Raw genomic sequence first — 22055 nt, 5'->3', positions numbered from 1 at the left:
CTTAAAACTCTCAAAATATACTTGTCGATGACACCCGTGAAGCAACATTTAGTCAAGTATTTTTCATTTGACTAAGGAAAATTTAATTGAAATGCAATTCCATTTAATTTATTCTTTATTAATTTATTAGATACATAATTTTGGTTCCACTTTAAAACTATAGAAATTATTTTGAGGAATTTTTTACATCTTTTTTGTTTCCCAGATATGGCCATAGTAAGCTTTCACATTGTCACCTTGCCTAAAGTCTTGGTCCTAAGTAAAGAATGGCCCTGAACTTGCGATAGGTTGTAGATAATCTTTTTTTTTTTTTTACTTAAATTGACTTGAACTAAACTAAAACCTGAGAAACCCGTTGAAATAATTACACAACTACTATTAATATTAATTCATCTCGGATGAAAGTTAATTTATTGAATATATCATCATAGAGACTAATTTAATACAGCTTTATTCTTTTAGCAATAATGTGTTTATTCAAAAGTCAGATACATTAAATTTTCATAAAATATCTAGTTACATTTTGATTTGTTTGTTAGGCTTTATTATATTTCATCATTTACTGAAAGCAAAAATTGGTTCCATTTTGAGTTTTAGCATTAATTAGATTTGGCTATACTATTAATTACTAGTAATTAAATGAGAGCATTTTAGGCTTCAATAGATTCTGGAAACATTTAGAACTCTCTTGGCATTTTATATAATTTATTTATATAAAATGTCGTTTAATATTAAATAATCAATAGAAAATATTGTTTCTGAACTATAATAATAAACTTCTACTAATAAGTAAAATTTTAATGTTCGCATTTTGACAGAAAATAAAGCATTTTGTTACATTTTTGCTGAAAAAACGAAAATAAAACGAGAATTCTCGTCCGAGCCCTTAGTAAAGAGTTATTATTATTTCCGCTTATGTTTAAAAGAATATGATGTGCAATTTCACCACTCCTACAATCACTACTTACATACATCACTTTACACGACGTGAAGAACACATTTAAAAGAACAAACATCTGATTATAGATCATTTTTTTATTTAGTAAACTGTTTTTAAATTATAATAATTAATTTTTAATTATTAGAATTGATGTATTTCCATTTTAATGGAAGGACATTTGGCAAAATCAAAAAATGTCTTGTTTCCTTATATTCTACATAAGCGCTACCCTTATTATTCGATTTTAAATTAATATTCCAAAACGAAGATTATCGAAAATTCAGTGAGCTTAAAAAATACACAAAAAAATGTATTTTTGTTTTTGTAGCATTAGTAATCTTTAATTCTGTCTTTTTTCGTAAATCCTTTTTTAAACATTAGCTAATACTTTAAAACGAAAATTATGCATAAATCTCAGAGCTACAAAAAATGACTGACATCAGTTGTTTCCAAAGAGACATAAAAGTTTTTTTTAAATTAATTAATTCGAAAGCTTAATTTTTATTTATTTTTTACTTCTTTCAGTATCCCTCTGGAACTTGTATTTTGTAACTCTAATTATGATTTGAACATGAAAAATACAAAAAAATACACAAACAAATATATATGATTTTAGAAAAATTTTTAAACTTAAATATTATTAAAACCTCTGTGTGATTGAACACTGAGAGGGTTCGTATTTTTTGTTTCTTGGATCTCCCGCTCGCACGTATCTTTCTCCCTCGTCATTGTGTAATCCTTGTTCAAACCTAAAAAATAACATTTTGAAGAAATCTTAAAGTTTCACAATTGTGTTAGAATTATCTACATCGATTATCTGAAAAACTAGTAAGACTTTTTTGCAAAACGGAGAGTTTTTTCTTTTTTTATACTTTTTCTACTTCGTTACGTTTCTCATTCTCATACCACAGTTCAGTTAGAAACTTTATTTGATAATGAAAATTATAACGCAATATTTGATTTTTCCAACTGCACTAGAACTACTAAGATAGGATGTCTCTTAATGCAGCATTTTTGAAAGAATTAAAGCTAGAGTTTTTATATATTTTTTTCTTTAAATTTGTCAAAAACGATAATTATAGAGAAATTGGATTTCGACTCTGCACTTATATAAATTAAAACCTTTGATTTATCTTTAAAGACACAAAATTACTTTGACTTGAACGCAGTTGACCAGTCAAAATGTTTAATATTTTTTTCTTTTCCTTACCTTTGTTCGCTACTGTTTAAACCTGGCTTCATTCTTAAAAACGGACATTATTAGGGGATTTTCAGGCTTCCGAAAAATTAAAATAATTGCCGTATGTCGGGAATTCGGTGATTAGATTGGGATGCAACTTCAGGTATAACAAGCTGAAACGAAGATGCGCGACAAAACCATAGAAAAGATTCATTTATAATTCAGACAGCGGTTTTTGGAAATAAATTGGCAGACAAATGTACCTTTAGGCTTTAAAACTCATTTTCTAAAGAATTGAAACACACTGGGGATACATGAAATTAGATAGAACGTTCGAGTGTATTTTTTAAATGGATTTTTATGTCACATTTAGAACCTTCGCGAAATTCCAGACACATATCACTGTTCTTCCAAAGTGCATTGAGAAGTCACGTATTAAGGACGTTTTTGTTTCGAAATAACCTGACACCCACCAAACGTGGGAGCAAAATGGATAGCATTTTCCACATCTGATATATTTACTGTTTTGATGTTCATGTTACTTTATTACAATTATTACTTTAGTATTTCTGAGAATTTTTTTTACAAGTCTTTTGAGTGAAAAATGATCAGACAAGACATATTTTATTTTTAATACACCCCGTATATTAAATTTCTTCTTTAAAAGGTGGTGTCCACTGAAAAATAAAGGGGTGCCCGTCTGAATATGTTTCCAAAAATCACCGCCTGCATTATAAATGAGTTTATTGCTCCCTACGCCGCGCCCTGTATAATATAATGCTATATAATGTGAATACTTATAAATTTCGCTAACTTGACATATAATATTTACGATGTTATAGTTGAAAAAGTTCCCTTAACAGGGCTCTGACAGGCCATGTTCTTGCAAACTTTCGAAGGGCAAATCAAATTGGGCCTCACTTATACGACTCTAGTCACGCGAAGAAAATAATGTCTCCTTCCATTGAAAGGAAAAAACTCCTTAACGATTTCTTAGTTTGCCTAAAACTCTTTCCTTGTTTTAGCAATGCCTGTAAACCAAATTGACCGAATCGAAGTCTTGGACTCCATGATCCCCAGCCTGGAAACAGACACCTTGAACAGTTGCGAGCTGCAAGCACTGGTGTTCAACAATAACAAGCTGCAGCACATATCAGATAAAATATTCAGGTAAACATTGAACCTCCATAGGGGCTGTAAATTAGCTTTTTTACCGCTGAACATACAAATAGGTGCCAGGACGTTTTATAAAACAAATTAGGGCCATTTCCGCTTGCACCCTTCGGCCAATTGATTAGGGCGAGGTCACGTCAGGGGCTCGTAAATATGCCATTGAAGAATAAACATTTGTAATTTACACTTGGGGCCCCCGAAGAAATTACCTAGAGGCTATTATTAGGTTTCACCCGGCAAAAATATTAATGGATAGGATGTCTGTGTCTTGTCGCTAATATAATACTTTGGTATGGGCAAAAACGTGGCACAACTTCAACTATATGGAATTGGTGTTTGGCTTCTAATCACTTCTAAATGAAAACCCAACTCACGCGATTTAAACATTACCCCCCTAAAAACCTTGTTAAGCTCGGCTATAAGTCGGATATTTCGGAAATTCGGTCCACTGGGTGAATAAACGTCGTGTCGGCTTTGCAAACACGAAGCTATTCAAATAGGGGAACAATACAAGAGTTCGTTTATTATATTTTGGAAGACTGCATATAGACCCACGTGTAGTTGAAGTTAAAATTGGAGTTAGTGGGGAAGTTGAAGGCGCAGTGAAGCAGTTTGAAATTGAGGCTAAGCTTTGAAGTCTCAAAGGAGGAGTTGTTGAACAAAGTTTGAAATTTAGGCCAAAACCTGTCAGTCAAGAGTTTGTACACAATTCGGCGTTTGTTTATCTTGAAAAGCGATCCATTTAAAATGTTGAGGAAGAATCTGGCCGGTAGGCGCATCTAGGAAGGACCCGACTAAGAAAATGGAACTTCAAATTCCCTCACAATTTTATAATTGCCCGATTATGCAAGAAAAGCAGTTTTCGTTTAAGAAGGAAAAGGGTCCCTTCAACATTCCTCGATAAGAAAATACTTGAAGAACCATATTAGTTTCAGTTAATTGAGATTTACTGCATGTTCTCGGATAGGTGAACCGACTCTTGTATAAGCTATAAAATTTTTCATTCAAATTTTAACTTTTTGGGGTTCAGCCCTGCTTGGTTAAAGACTGCCTTCTAACAAAATTTGAAAATCCTCGACCTACTTTATTACCTCACATTTTGTTGTATTTTCCAAATTAAAAAAATATATTTTCATCACTTTTCTTTCATTAAAATAATAAACTATTATCTCTACGTAAATTAAGAAATATATAATCTCATTCTAAACTTAAACTTCCACTAAATCACCTCTTTAATTTGCACATTTTTCATTACAGTTCCGGAATTTTTTAAAAGCTGCCTGTACGTGTTCTCTAGGTATTAATCAAACTGCCTGGGTCAACCTGTTTTTTAATATTTCTGTATCATTTTAAACGTCTTCTTCATAAACTATTTCTTTCATTCTTACCCAAACAAAAAAATCCGTTACAGTGAGGTCCGGGGATTTGGGCGACCAAAATTTCCAGCTCATTCTCCCAAACCATCTTTCAACAAGTTAATATGAGATTCTACATTTTTAAATTTTTATCTAATGATAATAATTTGTAACTTTGATGAAACAAAAATTGATAAAAATAAAATTCTTTAATTGGGGAAATACAACAAAATGCGAGAAATCAAACTTGCCCGAGGACATTCAAATTAGGTGTATGGGCTTAAGTTCCGATTCTAAACAAGTTTCCTTAACAACATTATATCGTATTTGCGATACAGAACAGACACTTCACCTTACAGGCATATAGGTTTATTGAAAATTTCTAAGACATACGTTGTATTTTAAAAGTAAAATTATGTTAAAAATTAACTTTTAACCTTAAACAAAACTGAACCCAAAAAAATTAATATTTAAATCGATTTTTTTTTACCTTTTACGAGAGCCGGATCTCCTATTGGGGGACACACGGTACAATAAGTTTCCTAAACATTTTAGGAACGTGCCTACCGATCTAGTCTTTTAGTATTTTACACCAAAATAGCGACACTAGTCCAATTTTTACAATTGTCTCGACTAGACCATTTAAAAATACAACTTTTCTGCTCAATAGTATTTTTTCGCATATCGATTCATTTCAAAAATTAAAATCGAAATTTAGCGCATCTCTAAGCCATCTTAATTCAACATCACAAATTTAAATGAAATGGCAGAACCCCTATGAAGTCTACAAAAATGGTTGAAAATGAGTTCCACCATCTATACTACAATACATCAATTCAATATTTTTCGAAATGACACCCGATTTCTTTTGGAAACATTAAAATTGCTTTTTAACACGCTGCATTTACCAATTTCTCGCGCCGTATGTTCAACAAACGCCCTGTGTTAAGTGGTCCGATTCAATTCAAATCACAACAAAGATTTTCAGCCATATCTTAGCAACAGAACTAGTATACTCAAAAGCTCAAAGAAATTAAAAAAAATATATTTAAAACGAAACCGTAGAATTTGTACTTTTTCAAGTAGTTCAAATTTCATCGAATTTCAAATAAAAAAAAGTATTTATGGTTTAGGTAAACTGAAATACACTGATACACACAATACTTTGCATATCTTCCATATGTTTTTCCCATAAGAAGGCAGATTACTTTGATTCAAAATACTGATTTTGGAACATGAATGACCCAGAAAATTATGAAGCTTTTAAGCACTCTGGATCAAAAGACTTTAGGCTTCAGGAAAAGCTTTCTTAATTGAGGTTAATTCATGCTTATAAAGTGTTTTGAATATGTCTTACTTAAATCCTAAACACTGGTACATTATTCCCTAAAGGGAAGGTCCGCTATAAGCCTATTGCAAAACGATTTCCCTTCATTTTCCCTAACAAGGGTCTCGGTATTAGCTTGAGCTAAAATATAAATGTTTTAGTATCACTTTCTGTCGAAGAGACCATATATATGCCATAAATAGGCTAAAGATGGATGGTGTACTAAATTCTAGATAAATATTGCTTCATTAAAGCATTGAAAATTTCCGAATCTTGATTGTGGACCAATTCAATGAAAAGATGCTTCAGCCTTACAATTAGTCGTTTTGATCAGCCTTGTAAGCGAAGTTTTAAGATCTGCGTTAGTTTGCGAGATACGAAGTCACTCTCACATACAAAGCGGCAAAAATTTGATTCACGTGTATGAAGGCCTAAAGAACTTTTAGAGGTAGACAAGCTAGAAAAATGGTTAAAAAGAAATAGTTGAAAAGATTTCATAGCCACTTCAATACCACTTCAAAACAACTTTAAATTTGTTAGTTTTTAAATTGTTTTAAAAAATCAAAAGAAACACCGTTTATAAACTGTTTTCTGAATAAAAATTTTTTTATCTGCAAAAAGTTTTGTTAAAATAATTTTTGGTGAATTATCCACCTGCGGATTAAATTTTCAATTATGGTGTTTGGTTTTAAGATATCCGTATTAACGTATATTCCCATCGTTTATTGAATTCATAATTAGACTGTGGTTTTTCATACCTTTAAAAAAATTTTTGGGTTCGTTAAAACTACCACAATAATCTTGAGCTTGATTGTGGCCTTTCAGGACGGAATTTCATTAAATAGTCGTGGTAACAAGGTTTTTATTTGTAAGAAAATAATGCTATAAGAAACGATAATGCCATTAGAAAAAATGATTTATTTTCATTTAATTATATACTAGCAGTCTTTTTACAGATCTAAAAAATGTTTGCTTATTGGAAAATAACTTGAAAACGGAAAAAAATGCCATTTTTCAAAACAGAATCCAATTGGCCATTCAATTCACCTTAACTCTTCCGATTTAACTATTTTTCTATATCTTATAATTCTTAAAATATCCAGACGTGTTGAACCTTTCTTAGAGTTGCAGAGTCGATCCATAGCGGTCAACTAGAGTAAAAATAAAGCCAACTAATTAGTCTTCTTAGGGTGACACATATAGAAATATTCTGAAAATGACTTGAAATATGCATAATGAAACTTAAAAACCCCTGAAAGAAAACTGAAGGAAAACAATATGAGAATTCGTCAGTAAAACCGAATGAAACTAAATGCAATACAAGGAATTCTTAGGGGATCATCAGAATATTATCTAAGAATACTTTAGGGATTTTTAATAAATATTCTAATCAATCAAATTTAATCTTCTATGGATTCTTAGGAAAATATTAAAATATTATCCGAAAATATTTAGAAAAATTCTTATTTGTTTACCTTGACATATACCCGAATAGTCTGAAAATTATTGGATAGAGGAAAAGAAAACCATATAAAAATAACTACATCAAATTTTTTTTCTAATATGTGGTTTTCATCACCTCTACACGTACAGGAATATTCTGCGGCTAAACCTCAAAATTGAATCTGAAAATAGGTGAACTATGCACCTGCAGAAGGAAAATATTATAAAATTTTTAACGAGATTTGCTTAGAGAATTTTGGGGGGCCATTTTTGGCTTAGGCGAAATTCATACGTAGATATATCCCATTGTTAGGAACTCCTCATATTTGCCTGCATCTTTACGGGGCCGTTGATAATTATGGAATCAAGCTTCTATGGATTATTCCGCGCAACAATTCAATACATTTGAGTATAAGAATCCATGACCGGAAATGGCTCTCTAACAGCCGTATGATGTCTTAAGACAGTTATGTGCAAAACTTTGTTTTATTAAATTATGTTATTTATTGTCAACCGGAACTCCTTGAAAACGTGCCATTAGTCGTTCGAGAGCAAATGTGGCTGCAACATGATGGTGCGCCTACACACTTTTCTGATCAAAACCGTCAGAATTTGGATCGTGAGTTGAGACAACATCGGATCGGCAGAGGTGGTCCCGTTGCGTGGCCCCCTGGGCCACCCGATTTGACGCCTTTAGATTTTTTTCTTTGGAGGTATATGAAGTCTATGGTTTTTAAAATTCCAGTGGAAACCGAGGAAGACCCGATTGCGCGAACGCACTGCGAAATTTGAAGTCGTTCAAAACGATTATCAAAAATTATTAGCCAAGTTCCCAGAAACCGTGTACGTCGTTTGAACAGACGCATTCAAGTTTAAGAACGACATTTTGAACAATTACTGTAGTGTTACCCTGTTCAAATATATTAAAATGACATGCTCTAAAACTCGGTAAAACACATTTATGCACATAACTGTTTTAAGGCATCATAAGGCCGTAACGGCTTAGGGAGACATTTCCGAATATGGGTTCTAATACTTAAATGTGTTCTATCCTTGCACTGATTAATCCCGTTAAGTTTGAGGCCATAGTTCTGAAACACCATGTATAGGGTGATTCACGATGTATTGAACATTTAACAGGTGCGTGTAAAAGATCTCAAAATAAGTCGAGTTTCCCTGCGAATTTTTTTGTTCATGTCTAGAGTTACCGAGTAATTTTCCTATAATGAGCACTTGTTACAAACTCTTGTTGTACGTCTAAAACAAAACATAAACAACTTTTCACTAAACAATAGAGAACATAGTTATGTGGACTTTGAAACAAAAGTTCTTATCTAATAGGTCATCTGCGACCAAAGTTTCCCTCCAAGCATCTACCTGGTTATTTAAAAGCGATCGACAAACTCTGGAAAACCGGGAAATGCAAAATGGGAAAACACGTCACTGATTGAACATTACTTCAACTGCATTGCGCCTGATTAAGCATTAGTCAGCCGACAGCAATTTAAGGGGCCGAATTTGCTTTGGCGTGAGATAAAACTAACAGATAAAGTTTGTTCGAACGAACGCGAGTTTTCTTTGGTAATAGACTGGTTATTTGCTACGCCACTTCAATTTAAAAGTTTTATTTGCTATTTAAAACACACGAAAGGCCTCGTCCGATTCCTGTTTCGATTCAAAGTCTAATTTCTTTTCCGGAAACTTTTAACTACCAGTTACGCTTCGACAATAATTATTGCAGCTCGTCCTTGGAGACTTTGGTGTCCCTGGATTTAAGCTACAATCGTCTGGACGGGGTCCCCTTTCATGCAATTAAGGACTTGAAGAATTTGCATTGGCTGAATCTACATGGGTAAGCCTCTATCACTGACTTTTGTTCTGCAACTAACATTGTCTTGATTTAGCAACCAAATATCCTCGATAAATGGAGAATGGTCCTACATGAAATCCACTCTAAATACTCTCTTCATTGGGCAAAATGATCTAACAGAAATTGCAGACACCTCTTCTCATAACTCTCACAGCGGGTTGAGGCAGCTCAAATCTCTGACATGGCTTAATGCAGATGCCAATAAAATCCACAAAATCCACAAACACTCTCTGCCTTCATCTCTCAAAACAGTCAGCTTTTCCTATAATCTGATAGAGAATTTTCCTCTGGATATCATCTCGGCGATGCCTCGTCTAGAGTGGCTGTACTTGAGGGGGAACCACATCAAAACCATTCCTGAGCACACATTCGCAAAGAAATTTTATATTCAGAAAATCGACCTGGACCAAAATTTCCTAAAAACTCTTCCAGTGAGGCCCTTTAACAGCTCTATATTCGTTAGAGATGTTTTCCTGGGAATGAACGATTTCCAAACTATCACGGCTGGGAGCTTTTCTGGATTAGATTGTCGAAGGATTGTGCTCAGTTATAACCAAATTGAATATATGGAGTTAGAGGCTTTTCTAAGAATAGAAAAAACTTTGGAATACTTGGATTTGGACCACAACAAACTTAAGATCTTCCCCACGGCAATAACCCTCTTGGAAGCCTTAAGATTCCTCTATTTGTCGTTCAATCACCTTCTAGAGCTGCCAATAGACTCTCTGATTAACTTTCAGGACAGTCTTAAGGCCCTCACAATGACCGGAAATCGCCTGTCCAAAATCCCAGCTGAGGCCCTCAAAAACTGCACTAAGATGTCCTATTTTAACATAGCCTCAAACGTTATCAGTGCGATTAATACAGAGGATTTTGAAAGTTGGGGTTCTAGTGTACAAATCCTCAACATCAACAACAACCGCATAATCAGCTTGAATTCTAAAGTTTTCGAGGAAATGCCCAAATTAAGAGAATTGAGCTTGAGTTACAATCCTCTAAGACATGTGGATGTGGAGGCTTTTGGTGGCTTGAACAACTTGGAAACTCTAGAGCTTTCAGCTAGCTTTGAAAGAGATGACTTGCCCTATGAAGCTTTTAAAGAGTTACAAGTGCTCAAATACCTTTACCTGGACCACAATAATTTCCATGAAATTAAGCCCAGTTCTTTCGACAACCTTAGAGAAATCGAGTACCTTAGCCTGGATTCCAATAAAATCCAGTTCATTCCTCCATCATTATTTAAACCATTAATCCATTCAAAACTCACAACTATTGTGTTATCCAACAACGAGCTTAGTTACCTGGAAACTGGAACTTTCAGAAATTTGGAAAGCTTGGAGATCGTCTGGCTAAATGAAAATAAGTTGCAAGAGATTAAAGCTGAGGCATTTGATGGTTTGCCCCACTTAAGTACAGTTTTCTTGAAAAATAACGAGATATTCAACATTTTTCAAGGGGCTTTCAAAAACTTGCCCGCATTGAAACATCTGGATTTGCAGTTCAATCATTTGAGCCATCTAGATTTGGGACAGTTGCAAAACCTCAGCTCTCCCTTAGCTTTAAATTGCAGCTACAATCAAATATTTTCGTGCACTGCTACTAAGCTAGTTGCCCTGGAAACCCTGGATATTCGCCATAACAAGCTTCTGAATATTCCTGCATGTCTCCAGTACGCTCCTCTACTAAAAAAATTAATTTTAGACAGTAATGGGCTTATTGATCTGGATTTTAACAGCTTCAGTAGGTTACTAGCTTTGGAGCAGCTGAGTCTACATAGGAACAATATCAATACTGTCGATCGCAGGGCTTTCGCAGGACTTCAGAATCTACAAGTTCTAGATATGTCCAAGAATTCCATTAGTTTCCTGCATAATAATCAGTTCAATGAAACTCCAAAACTGCGTGTCTTAAACCTCAGAGAAAACTCCTTAAGTTACCTACCCAGGGATGTATTTGCGAAAACTCAGCTGGAATTTCTGGATATAAGTGTTAACTCATTTTCCGTGGTTCCTCGCGAGAGCTTGCAGGATATTGGAATGACTCTAAGGCACCTGTCTTTGCAGTCTAATGTGTTGGAACATGTAGATGTGACCAGCTTCAGGGATATACCTTATATTAACCATTTGGATCTGAGCAAAAATAAATTAACCATACTACCAGACAATGTATTCACTCAGCTGAGTTTGCTGCAATTTTTGGATTTAAGTTCAAACCCTCTGAGAGCCAACTTCAAGGAATTGTTCCATTATGCCCAAAATTTAAAGTATCTGAGCCTGGCTAACACTGGATTAATCACCACGCCCAATTTTCCATTGCCAGATTTAATACACTTGAATCTATCCTACAATAATCTTCAGATCATAAACAAGAACTCTTTCCAGAGCTTGGTAAAGCTCAAATATCTGGATTTAAGCCATTGCGGTTTGAATTACATTCCCTCCCACTTATGGCCATTTCTCACCAATTTAAAAGAGCTGGATATTTCCAACAACCTCATCAAAGAAATTACAATGGATAGTCTTCATGGACTAAAGTCTCTGCAAACTTTGAATATTCAGAACATGAAGAGAATTACCCGTTTTGAGGGTAAGGCCTTCCTACAGCTGAGAATCCTTTCTGAGCTTTTAATGCAAACTTGGCCTATAGTAGAAAAATTCTACGAAGAATTTTGCTATTTGCTGACTCATTTGACGCAGCTCAGGAGGTTAAAACTCAGCGTTGTAGAACATGAGCTTCTGGACCAGCTGAGTTGCCTGAGCAACAAGAAAATCGTCTATTTGGAAATAACTGGAAGGAACTTGCAGATGGTGCATAGGGAGGCTTTTGCCAGGATTACCAGAAACCCTAGTTTGACGATTAAGATTAGTGGGACTCAAATTACAGATTTGCCTCCAGGATTATTTGCGCATATGCATGAGGGGATTCAACATTTATCCATTGATTTGAGCCATAATATGCTGACCATGTTACTTCCGGAGACTTTCTACGGGAATGATTCCACTTGGGACGATATTGGAACTGGGTTAGTTTCAGGTGAGTTGATATTTAAATTCTGGATTATATAAGTTTTATTAAAATTATTTATCCAGGTTAGTTTTAGTTGAATGTCCCATGTCGATAGACCAAATCGAAAAATTGCTCTAGGAAAATTTTGAAATTTTTTAGGTATATTCTGGCCACGAATTAAATGTATCTGATGAGTTTTGAATTCTTAATTTTTTTTCAATCCATCTCTCAATGAGATCTATTTAAGAAGTTCAAATACTTACTGGATAATCATATCTCTTTTAGCTTTTGGATAAAAGGGCATTTTGATTAAAAAAAAAAATAAACTGGTAACTATTCTTAGAATACTTGTAAGGACTTTTATAGCAAAGGAAATCTTTATATTCGCATCGGAGAGTTAGTGCCTCGAAGCAGCCGTTTTTGTTTTTTATTTAACTGAAAAAAAAGTTAAGTTGAAAAAACCACACCTGAGTAAAGTCTTTTAAAAATGGTTATTTTCTCTCGTTGTAAAAAGTGCAAATTACGCTAAAATAATGAAAAATTCGCATTTTGTTTATATCACGTGCCTATTACTAAGTTCCAAAAATTTGATTTTGAAATTTTTAATTTTTATTAAGAAATTGGCACAATGAATATAAAGTAAGTAATAAAATTTCCAAATGTAAATGTGCAAACCAATCTATTTTTTGGTCATTTAATTAATGGCAATTGATTATTACAGATGGATTGCGAATGAAATTGAATATAAATAGCCACAAAATGCCGCAGATAATGGTAGAAATTCGGCAAAAAACAGTTACCACTCACAAAACAAAATTGGTATAGGTCCGAAATTTTTGTGGCCAATTTCAAGCCATCGTCATCGATCTATAAGCGGAAAACTTTCCGTATGTGCATGTGTAGAACATATTTCACAACAAGTGAAGAAACCGTCTCTTAACACACTAGCGTGAAATATTGCACACGAGCCGTAGGTCAGCGCAGCAATCACGTAAGTTGTTGAACGGTTAAATACCTCCCTGGAAGACCAAGCTGAAAGATTTTGCAGCTACTGAAAGTCTAACAAATTCCAGCTTTTCCTTTTTCCGTCAGAAAATTTTTGGGGTAAACTCCCTGTCTCAGCAACTTTCTTAAAAGTCTAGATAGAGACTATGAAGACCTACAGGGTGTCCCATGTGAAAATCGCAAGATAGTGGTCGTCTCAAACAGGAAGTGCCCAAATAGTAAAAGTTTTGGGGCGCATTCAATATGTGTGGCCACCTGGTGAAGATAAAGCCGTCTATATTAGATATGAAAAAAAATGATACTTTAAATTAAATTTTTATGCCGTTAGGAACAATATGTCCTGGTAGCTTTACTCTGGCAAGAAAATTTCCATAGAAGCGATGGCTAATTTCTCCATTTTCATGGAAATTATCCGCTTAGTAATCTTGCCAGAATATTAACATTTTGGCTTTAAATGATGCTGTTAGTGTATAAACAACGTTTTACTGCTGTTTTACGCTATTAAAGACCAAAACACCATGTCATGCCTAACGTAACGATGGCAAGAAAATAGTCGACCCCTTCCATTTACATAATCACTTAACATTAAATTTTCTTGACAACTTCGTATAATGAACCCGTTGCCAGAAACGTCATTAATTAAATAAAATCAATTTCTTCCACATTCACGTTCGCACAAGTTCTTAAGCCTTTCCCGGCCGAAGTCGTTTATCTCGCAGCTTGAATAGCTATGCAAGACAGCAATTTGCATAGCTGATTAAGCTCATTACTTCGCTTTACTATGGGGGGCAATTTCCAGGCGCTATATTAACATTGCGACTCTAAGTTTTAACCCCCGAATCTGTTTTCCAGGTGGCTTGTTGCTCTCTGGAAATCGGTTCCGATGCGGGTGTCATTTGGCATGGTTGGGGCACTGGTTACGGCGTTGGTCCAGGGAGAATTTCAATCCTCGAACTTCTACTTTGGACTACATCAACAACGTCCAGGAGACCCTTAAGGAGGGCACTTGCTGGGACTCGGCTACGGAACGACACGTGCCAATTATGAAGCTGCCTCCTGTAGATATGAGTTGCCAAGCAAGTGCGCTGAGTAGTAGTGCTAACTCTACCGGGGTGAACCTCTTTGTAGCTGTGGTGCTGTTTTTGGTAGGTTTCGGTTCGTGAGAGGTTTCTCAGATCTCCGTCAGAAGTATAGTGCTGTGATTTGCCGTTTTCCGTGTACATAAAAAGACAATAGATTTTATTAAAGTGGGACAAATAATGCGGGAACGTGTCAATTAAAGCCGAAATCGCAGACCTCGTGCATTTTTCCCATTGGGAGTGGACAAATTGGCCGGACTGTGTATTACGGACAGGTGGAATAATCATTTTCTAGTTTTCCGAAACAATATGGTTTTGTATTTTTCCGTCGCATGTTGTGCATATTGAAAAGAGACACTTCAGCGGTCTGGTGAAATTTGAATAGACGACCATCACAGTGGCCAGTCAAATTTAACATTTATTCCCAGTCCAAACGTGGTACTCAGTGCAATCTGTTGCCGGGATTTGTTTATTAAAACCGAAACATTTTCCATTCAATTGATGATTTTGAAACATTTCCCATAATATAGGCATGTTGGAAAGGAAAAGCTCAATGTTTAGTTCAAAAATTTACCCTGATTGATTAAATTTGTTTTAGGAGGTAATTCCGACCAAATAAGTTCTAATAAAGTCTTATTAAGCAAATGTAAATACAATCTCTAGTGAAATTACTACTAAGATACAAGTAATAAGGGAACCTTGGTACATATCAGATTAGATCATAATGTATGTTAATTAATTAATTGTTATGGAGATTTTATACGGGGTGTAACAAAGGTAAAAAAGGCTCTATAGATATCTTGTCGAACATCTTTTATGAGAAAAACAACATACCCTTTATTTGAATTATTTTTATTTTGTGTTCGATCCTTTTAGAGATCAGTTACGAATTTATCTTAAATGGGATATTGTCGAACGAGTTTTATATCCTCTCACATTTTCCCCAGCAGGATGATTTATATTTTATTCAGTTTGGAGACCCTCACTGATACTATATCAAACAATGAGTGGTGTAATTAGTTTCCAAGAAGTTTGTTGCGTATATTAAATTGAAAAAATAAATATAATGATTTAAAAATTGCAAAGCGATAACCACTGATTGGACTGCTTGAGGATCAACTTCTACATCTACTTATCATCCAGGAACGTATCATGGACCATTTGTTAATTTTTTTTTTTCAATTTGGCTGACTACAAATCGATACTAATAACTCTCCCTGCATTGGCTTCAGTCTCTACGCGCTCTTTTCCGAGGTAAGTTTTGGAGTTTTAGCTTTAACCAGGGACCTTAAGCCAGAGGAGTATCTCGGTTCACATTTTTAGGTATAAACGTTTATTAAATAAATTCCCGGATTTCCGGCCTGAATGTTCTACTCTCTACGCCTCTGATTTTCTCAAATAATGTTCGAAATTTTTGAATTCAGTGCGACGACTTGATGTCGTTAAATTATCTATAACTCAAAAAGGCGTTTTGGTTCAATTTTGTTAAGATTTCTTTCTCAATTGCGAGGTATAAAGGATAACAGCAAAACCTCTTAAAATTGCTCCTAGTCCCCGTTCTGTGTGCCCCTGACTTTTTCACTTTAATTCCCATACTTTGCATTGTCTAGCTAAATGTTCAAGCTGCTAAATTACCTACAATCCAGAGGCTCATCTAAGGTAATTTATTTCTTACTTTCTTTTAATTTTAAACTTCAGGTACAAAAAACATGGATGAAATGCGGTGCTGCAATTGTATCAATACCCCACTCTTAAATTATCTATAACGCAAGGGCATATTTTAGTTTATTTGTATACAATTTTCTCAAACTCGAGAGCTATGTGTTAATACACATAGCTTATTTAGCTATTTATTAATAGTTAAACCTGTTGGAATTATCCCTTGATGCCACCCTCGACTCCTCGCATTTTTCACATTAATATTTAAATATCGGAATCAGTAGCGAAAATTATCTACCAACTTGAGGCGCATCTCGATTTAATTATTTCTTACGATTTCATTAAACTTTGCAATTGCATTTATGTTCACAAATTTACAAAAGCGAAATCTACTAAACACGAGAACCTAGATCAACAAAGTACAGGCGCAGATCAACCCAGATCTAAAAGCATTATCTTCTGGAAAAATCTCAACAATTATAATTTCCACTGAGCACATTTTTCACCAGTGAATTATACGACAATAATACATTGCTTGTACCTATTTGTTGCTTTTTCTCTTCGCTTTTCTCAATCTCCAACTGCGTCCGAAAACTATTCCTCCTCTTCTTTCTCGCTTTCTTCTCCAACCTCGATTAGTTTTTCATTTTTATTTTGTGTCCTTAATCACGAATTTTTTACCACGCATTACAAAAAATCAAATTCTCTATTCGAGGCACTCTCAACAATTTGTCTCTGAGGTGAAAAATATTAATTTTTCTGCAAACCTCCAAAAAAAATCCGATGGTGATAGTGGCGACAGTGCGTAGAGGAACATGAGAAGTTACATAAGGTGTATCTACACCAGCAGCCATGGAACGCCAAAAACGGCGTATGCCGAGGTTAACTATTTATTCAGGTACCCACTTCTTTTAAGGCAATTAGACGAGCTTAACTATGATAGAGGACATCTGGATAAAGATTTCTGAAAATTAATGTGAATTAACTTGAAGAGAAGTTATTTCCTTATTGCTGTCTTCCTATTTTCCATTTATTTTATATGGCATAACATGCAATGCAAACAAGCTACAGTAGACCTTTGTAGCTCCCTGTATAACTAGTGTACATAAGCGTGTATATAATTGCAGTTTTTGGTTAATACATAAAACCCAATGAAACCTTCACATACGAGTATACATATCTAGTTTACAAAAGTTCTGCGCAATCAAAACTCAATTTAAGTAAAATTGTTCCATCACGAATTAACCTGTAAAAACACTACATATATTGTAAATACTTTATTGGTTTTGTAAATATTGTAATTTTTTACCATATCATATTGCAATAAGATTGAACATATGTTCCGAAAAGAAAGAAAGTTTTAGTGAGACGTATATGTTACCGAAAAAAGAGCATTATTAATCATATATTAGAGAGAATTTTTTATTCTTAAATCTGCTCAATTCGTAGCGAATTCAACATGGGACATATCATAGACCATCTCCAAGAATTTCCATGTCTCTTTAATGAAGTTATTTGTTTGTAAATTAAATGGAAATTAAAAGATTGTTATTTTACCAAATATTGTTTCATTGGAAAGTCAACACCTCTGGTGGGCAAATAGATCATCTCTATGGTAATTAAACGACCTCCATTTCTATAGCTGATGATAAATACCTTTTGGACAATTTGTCCCCAACAAGCTCGCCATCAATAATTAGGGATTACGTGCCATGTTAATAGCAAAGTGAAGGTATTAATGCGGGACATAATTAGGGTTTTCAATGCCTTGTCAACTCTATATTTCAGGGCAAAATGTCTTATTGAAAAAAGTGGAGTAATTTAAAAACTAATGATGTGATTGCGACCGAATAAGAACCGTTCGAGTTCGAGTCAGCAGTACATGACATTTCGCTAACGAGAATGTTTTCTATGTCGATGTCGCAAAGATATTTCGTGGCTTTCAGATCAAATTGCATTTGGGGCCTGGCAATAGTGTAATTTTTCCGTTGGAAATTGATTTCCGGCCTTTTGATGTCTTTTCCTTCTGTACTTAAACGACTGTTCAAGCGCAAACGAAAACAGGGAAAAAACCAATCTCACACAAATTTCAATATTAATGAACGGAATAGCATTTGATCTTCATTGAAAATTCCAAAGACGATGACCTGCAAATTTACGACATTTTATTTATAACGCAAATACAGAATTATCTCTCTTTTATTGCTATCGAATTGTTCTACTTTTATTCATTCTACCGGAGATTAAAGCCTCTTCTATCGTGGTTAAAGACTATCCATCGGAAAATAAAAAGAGCATCTCATTTCTTTTGTGATAGGGAAATTTTCATATATTAAAAGCTTCGGTTGTTGTTTTAAGCTTTCCTAGGTAGCTTTCAGATAAATGTATCCAACTCGAAGTCAAGCCAGACAAAGTTAGAACAATAAAAAGCAAAGCTTTGATATCTCGAACGCTCGCAAAAGATACATAGAAATTACTCAGCTTACGGCTAACTTTCCCGAAAAGAAAATTCAGTTTGGGAAACTGTTTTTCTTTTGTTCGACCGAAAACTTTTTTCTTCTGGCAATTGTTAAGACGTAATAATTGATAAAGAGCCCTTTGGCACAAAATGTGGACGAGGCCCTTGAGAGAGATCAAAAAAGAACATTTTTGTGGTTCATTAGTGTTGAAGCAATAAATTTGCTTAAAAGCGCCGAACAAATGTCTACAGGTAAGATGTAAAATATGCAAATCAGGTGTGTGATGTACATACATTGAGCAAATTAGGTCTGCCACCCTCTATTACGAGCTTCAAGAACGTATAAAGGTAGGTATAATGTATTTGCATACATTAAAATAATGTTTTTATTAAACTCCACATCAGAATAATAATTTTTTCTGTAAGAAAGAATATTTTCTCTATGAAGCGTGCGTGTCTCCAGCACCTGTTTTGAAGTAGGTTAAAATCCAGTACACCGCTGATTCTGCACAAATCAAGTTCATAATTTTAGTTTTAGTAGAAACTGAATATAACTGATATTTTACACAACTATACTGACATATATACCATTTTTCTCTATAATTATATACATTTATTTAACTTTCTCCTGTAAAATAATCTTTTCCGGGATCTGCTTTAATTTAGCTCAGTGTCCGATACACTACTATTACTTTTCCGAATCAACTCCATAATTTTTCATTTGATAAAGAATAAGTACAACTGGAAGTGCACACCATCGATGTGACGTGGAAAATTATTTCTTCAAGTAAAAAATGTTAGAAAATTTTCGCCTATAAATTATAGGTTTTCCAAAAACTGTTTAAAGTTAAAGCAAAGTCTTGTACGTCAAGGCTTCTTATCAAATAAAGTTAATAAATTTTTCTTTTACTAAAGAGTAACTAGAACTGCGATTATACAGCGTTGCAGCAAAGTAGAATATTTTTCTCTCGCGGCAAATTTTTGAAAACTTTCACTCAATAAAGGAGTATTTTTCCAGTAGCTGTCTCGAGTCAAGTCCAGTTCGCCACTATTTCCAGCCAAATCAAGTTCAAAATTTTTTCTTATAAAGAACGAAGAGAGGTAATGTGTAAAACAGCAGTAGCGTACATTTTTTTTAAATCTTTCACATGAAATCTACCATTCAGAATTTAAATTTTTTTACATTAAAACATTTTTTATAACTTGGAAATTAAGCATTTTAAGGCAGTAATTTAGACTGCATTTTAGTGTGAGGTTGAAGTTAAGATCAAAATTACGGTTTTTTGAGGTCGTGAAATTTTATTCGTAGTTTTACTGAAATTTTCTTGTCAGTTAATCATTGCTAGAAATAGAATTTAAGACATGTTAAAACACATCTCTTTATAGTTTATCCTCGTGATTTAAAACAAACAAAAACATTGATAAATATTGTTTAACATAGAACTTTCATTATGGCATATTTTAAATGTGCCAGAGAACAGCATCTTCTCCTTATAAAAACCACTTTTTCACGGTTCTAAATTGATCTCGATACGATAATTTAGGACTTGATTTAGAACACGGTTAAAATAAGGATAACATAACTTCTTAAGGTCGCGAAATTGTTTTCTGCGCCAAATTATTCAATTAAGCATCGTTAAAAATACTATTAAAATAAAATGAGAGACAGTTCTAATTAGTTCAATTTCTTAGATTTAAAACAGGAAACATCAATCTACTTGATTTAGAGCCAAGTTTTAATTAGAGCATATTTTGGCAATGCTAAATAATTATTAAAATCATTTTTCTTCCCTACTCAACTGGGCATTTGGAGATACTTGAAGTACGTTTTTTTCCCTTGTGCACTTTTCTAATTTCAATTTAGCATGAAATTTCGATTGACAACATACGCAGTAGTTTTGTCTTCTTGATTTAGGACAAAAATAGTGTGATCACGTTTTTTTCGGTGACAAAATTATAAGTGTCGTGTATTTTTTTAGGCGTTGCAGCCTGAACTGAAGTTATTCAGTACTACGATTTTAAAAACATGTTGAGATACACTTTTACTTCTTTGATATGGATCCTACAACGTGCATCCATCTGATTTATAGCAGGGAAAGCTTCCCGCAGTGTCAAGCAAATTTTACTCATCATGCACTTCGTTAAAGAAGCAGAGCTTTTTATAGATCTATTTCTATCACTAAATATTTCACACATTGTTGACCGCCAGACAAACCTTAGAAACTCTTTTGTAAACCTCAGCAATATTCAATCCAATTTTGAAGTCAATTTGGACCACTATAGAACAGCAAAAATCGATATCTAATTTCCGTAAAAGATGAACAGAAGGAGTTTATAATATCACACCAACATCGTAACTGTAATTTGTACGTTGGACACGTCAAGAAATTATGGAAAAATGTCGTAAAGTTCATTAATGAACATAGATATTCGACGAAGTTCACTTGGAAATTGTCTGTTTCAATGTGGAGTTTGGAACATCAATCATTTTCGGGTATACATCTAAAAAATTTTACCAGCGAAACAGAACTTCAGAGACTTTGCTGGAAACCTCAGAATAATATATGTATAATATTCGTTTTGGTGCATTTTATAGAGTGATGAAGGGTGGGAGTTTTCTAGTTTCCATCAATGATTACAGTAAAGGAAAGTAGTTTTGACTTCCTTCCCTAAGCACAGGTTGTCAATGTGGCACGTGTATATATGTAGTTCCAGTTAAGTTTCAGTAGTTTTCATTGAAAATCAATAGAATTCTCAAATTTACTTATTTCCCGGAAAAACCGATCGTGATAAAAGAGTAATTCTAGCCACGGTTGATCTTAGTCTGTAGTACCACGGTAAACTTCTTGAAACTGACTGACTATTTCCGGTTGAGCACTAAACAATATAAATTGTAAGTAGAGCCAAGACTAACTGAAACAATCAAGAAACAATCAATCGAACAACTAATTGCACCAAGTAAACTGCAAGACCCTGCAAAGACTTCACATCAAACAGACACGGTTTTCCTTTCTAGTTAAATCGATCCAGCTGCACTTTGGCCTGTACCTGACACTCTTCGTAATCTGGGCAGACAGATCACTTATTTTCGCCCAAAATTAGATGCTGGCTTGTCCACCAGACAAACTTTACAATCCATCAAACGGGCATTGAAGAAAGAATCGCTAACAAAGTTATTGTTGAATCGATTCAGGAGATTCTGACAGGAAATTCTCTCCAGAGAGGCGCTGAATTACAAGCCAGAGGATTTTGTGAGTTGGCAAAGAAAAGCGAAACCATGTAATTCGCAACTTAAATTGAAATCCAGGCATAAGTATTCAGGCCTGCAGCTGACACGAGCTAAGTGTGTGCGCCAAATCCCTTAGGAAGATGAACAGTTTATTTTCCCCGGAAAACCTTAGCTGGAACTGAAGTTTTTGCCATTGAGGTACATACACATACAAAATTAATTATTCAGTACAAAGTCTCTAAAATTAATTCATTCAACCCGGCATTGTTCGCTATAACGACTTTACCTCACAATATTATAGGTTGCACACTTTCATAGCGGGCCAAAGCCG

General features: G+C 34.3%; 1 protein-coding gene across 1 annotated transcript in view; it reads left to right on the top strand.

The window, feature by feature from the left end:
• LOC136345731 (chaoptin) overlaps positions 1–17589 on the top strand; it is a 64780-nt gene extending 47191 nt beyond the window's left edge. The window contains exons 3-6 of the mRNA XM_066294280.1: positions 3146–3290; positions 9160–9270; positions 9323–12321; positions 14152–17589. Coding sequence (XP_066150377.1) covers positions 3146–3290; positions 9160–9270; positions 9323–12321; positions 14152–14462 — 3566 coding nt within the window. The 3' untranslated portion in view covers positions 14463–17589. The remainder of the gene's footprint in view (positions 1–3145; positions 3291–9159; positions 9271–9322; positions 12322–14151) is intronic.
• Positions 17590–22055: the final 4466 nt, after the last annotated feature.

The sequence above is a fragment of the Euwallacea fornicatus genome, chromosome 2, assembly GCF_040115645.1.
Source record: "Euwallacea fornicatus isolate EFF26 chromosome 2, ASM4011564v1, whole genome shotgun sequence".
NCBI classification, from domain to species: Eukaryota; Metazoa; Arthropoda; class Insecta; order Coleoptera; family Curculionidae; genus Euwallacea; species Euwallacea fornicatus.
This window is presented reverse-complemented; position numbering and strand designations above follow the sequence as displayed.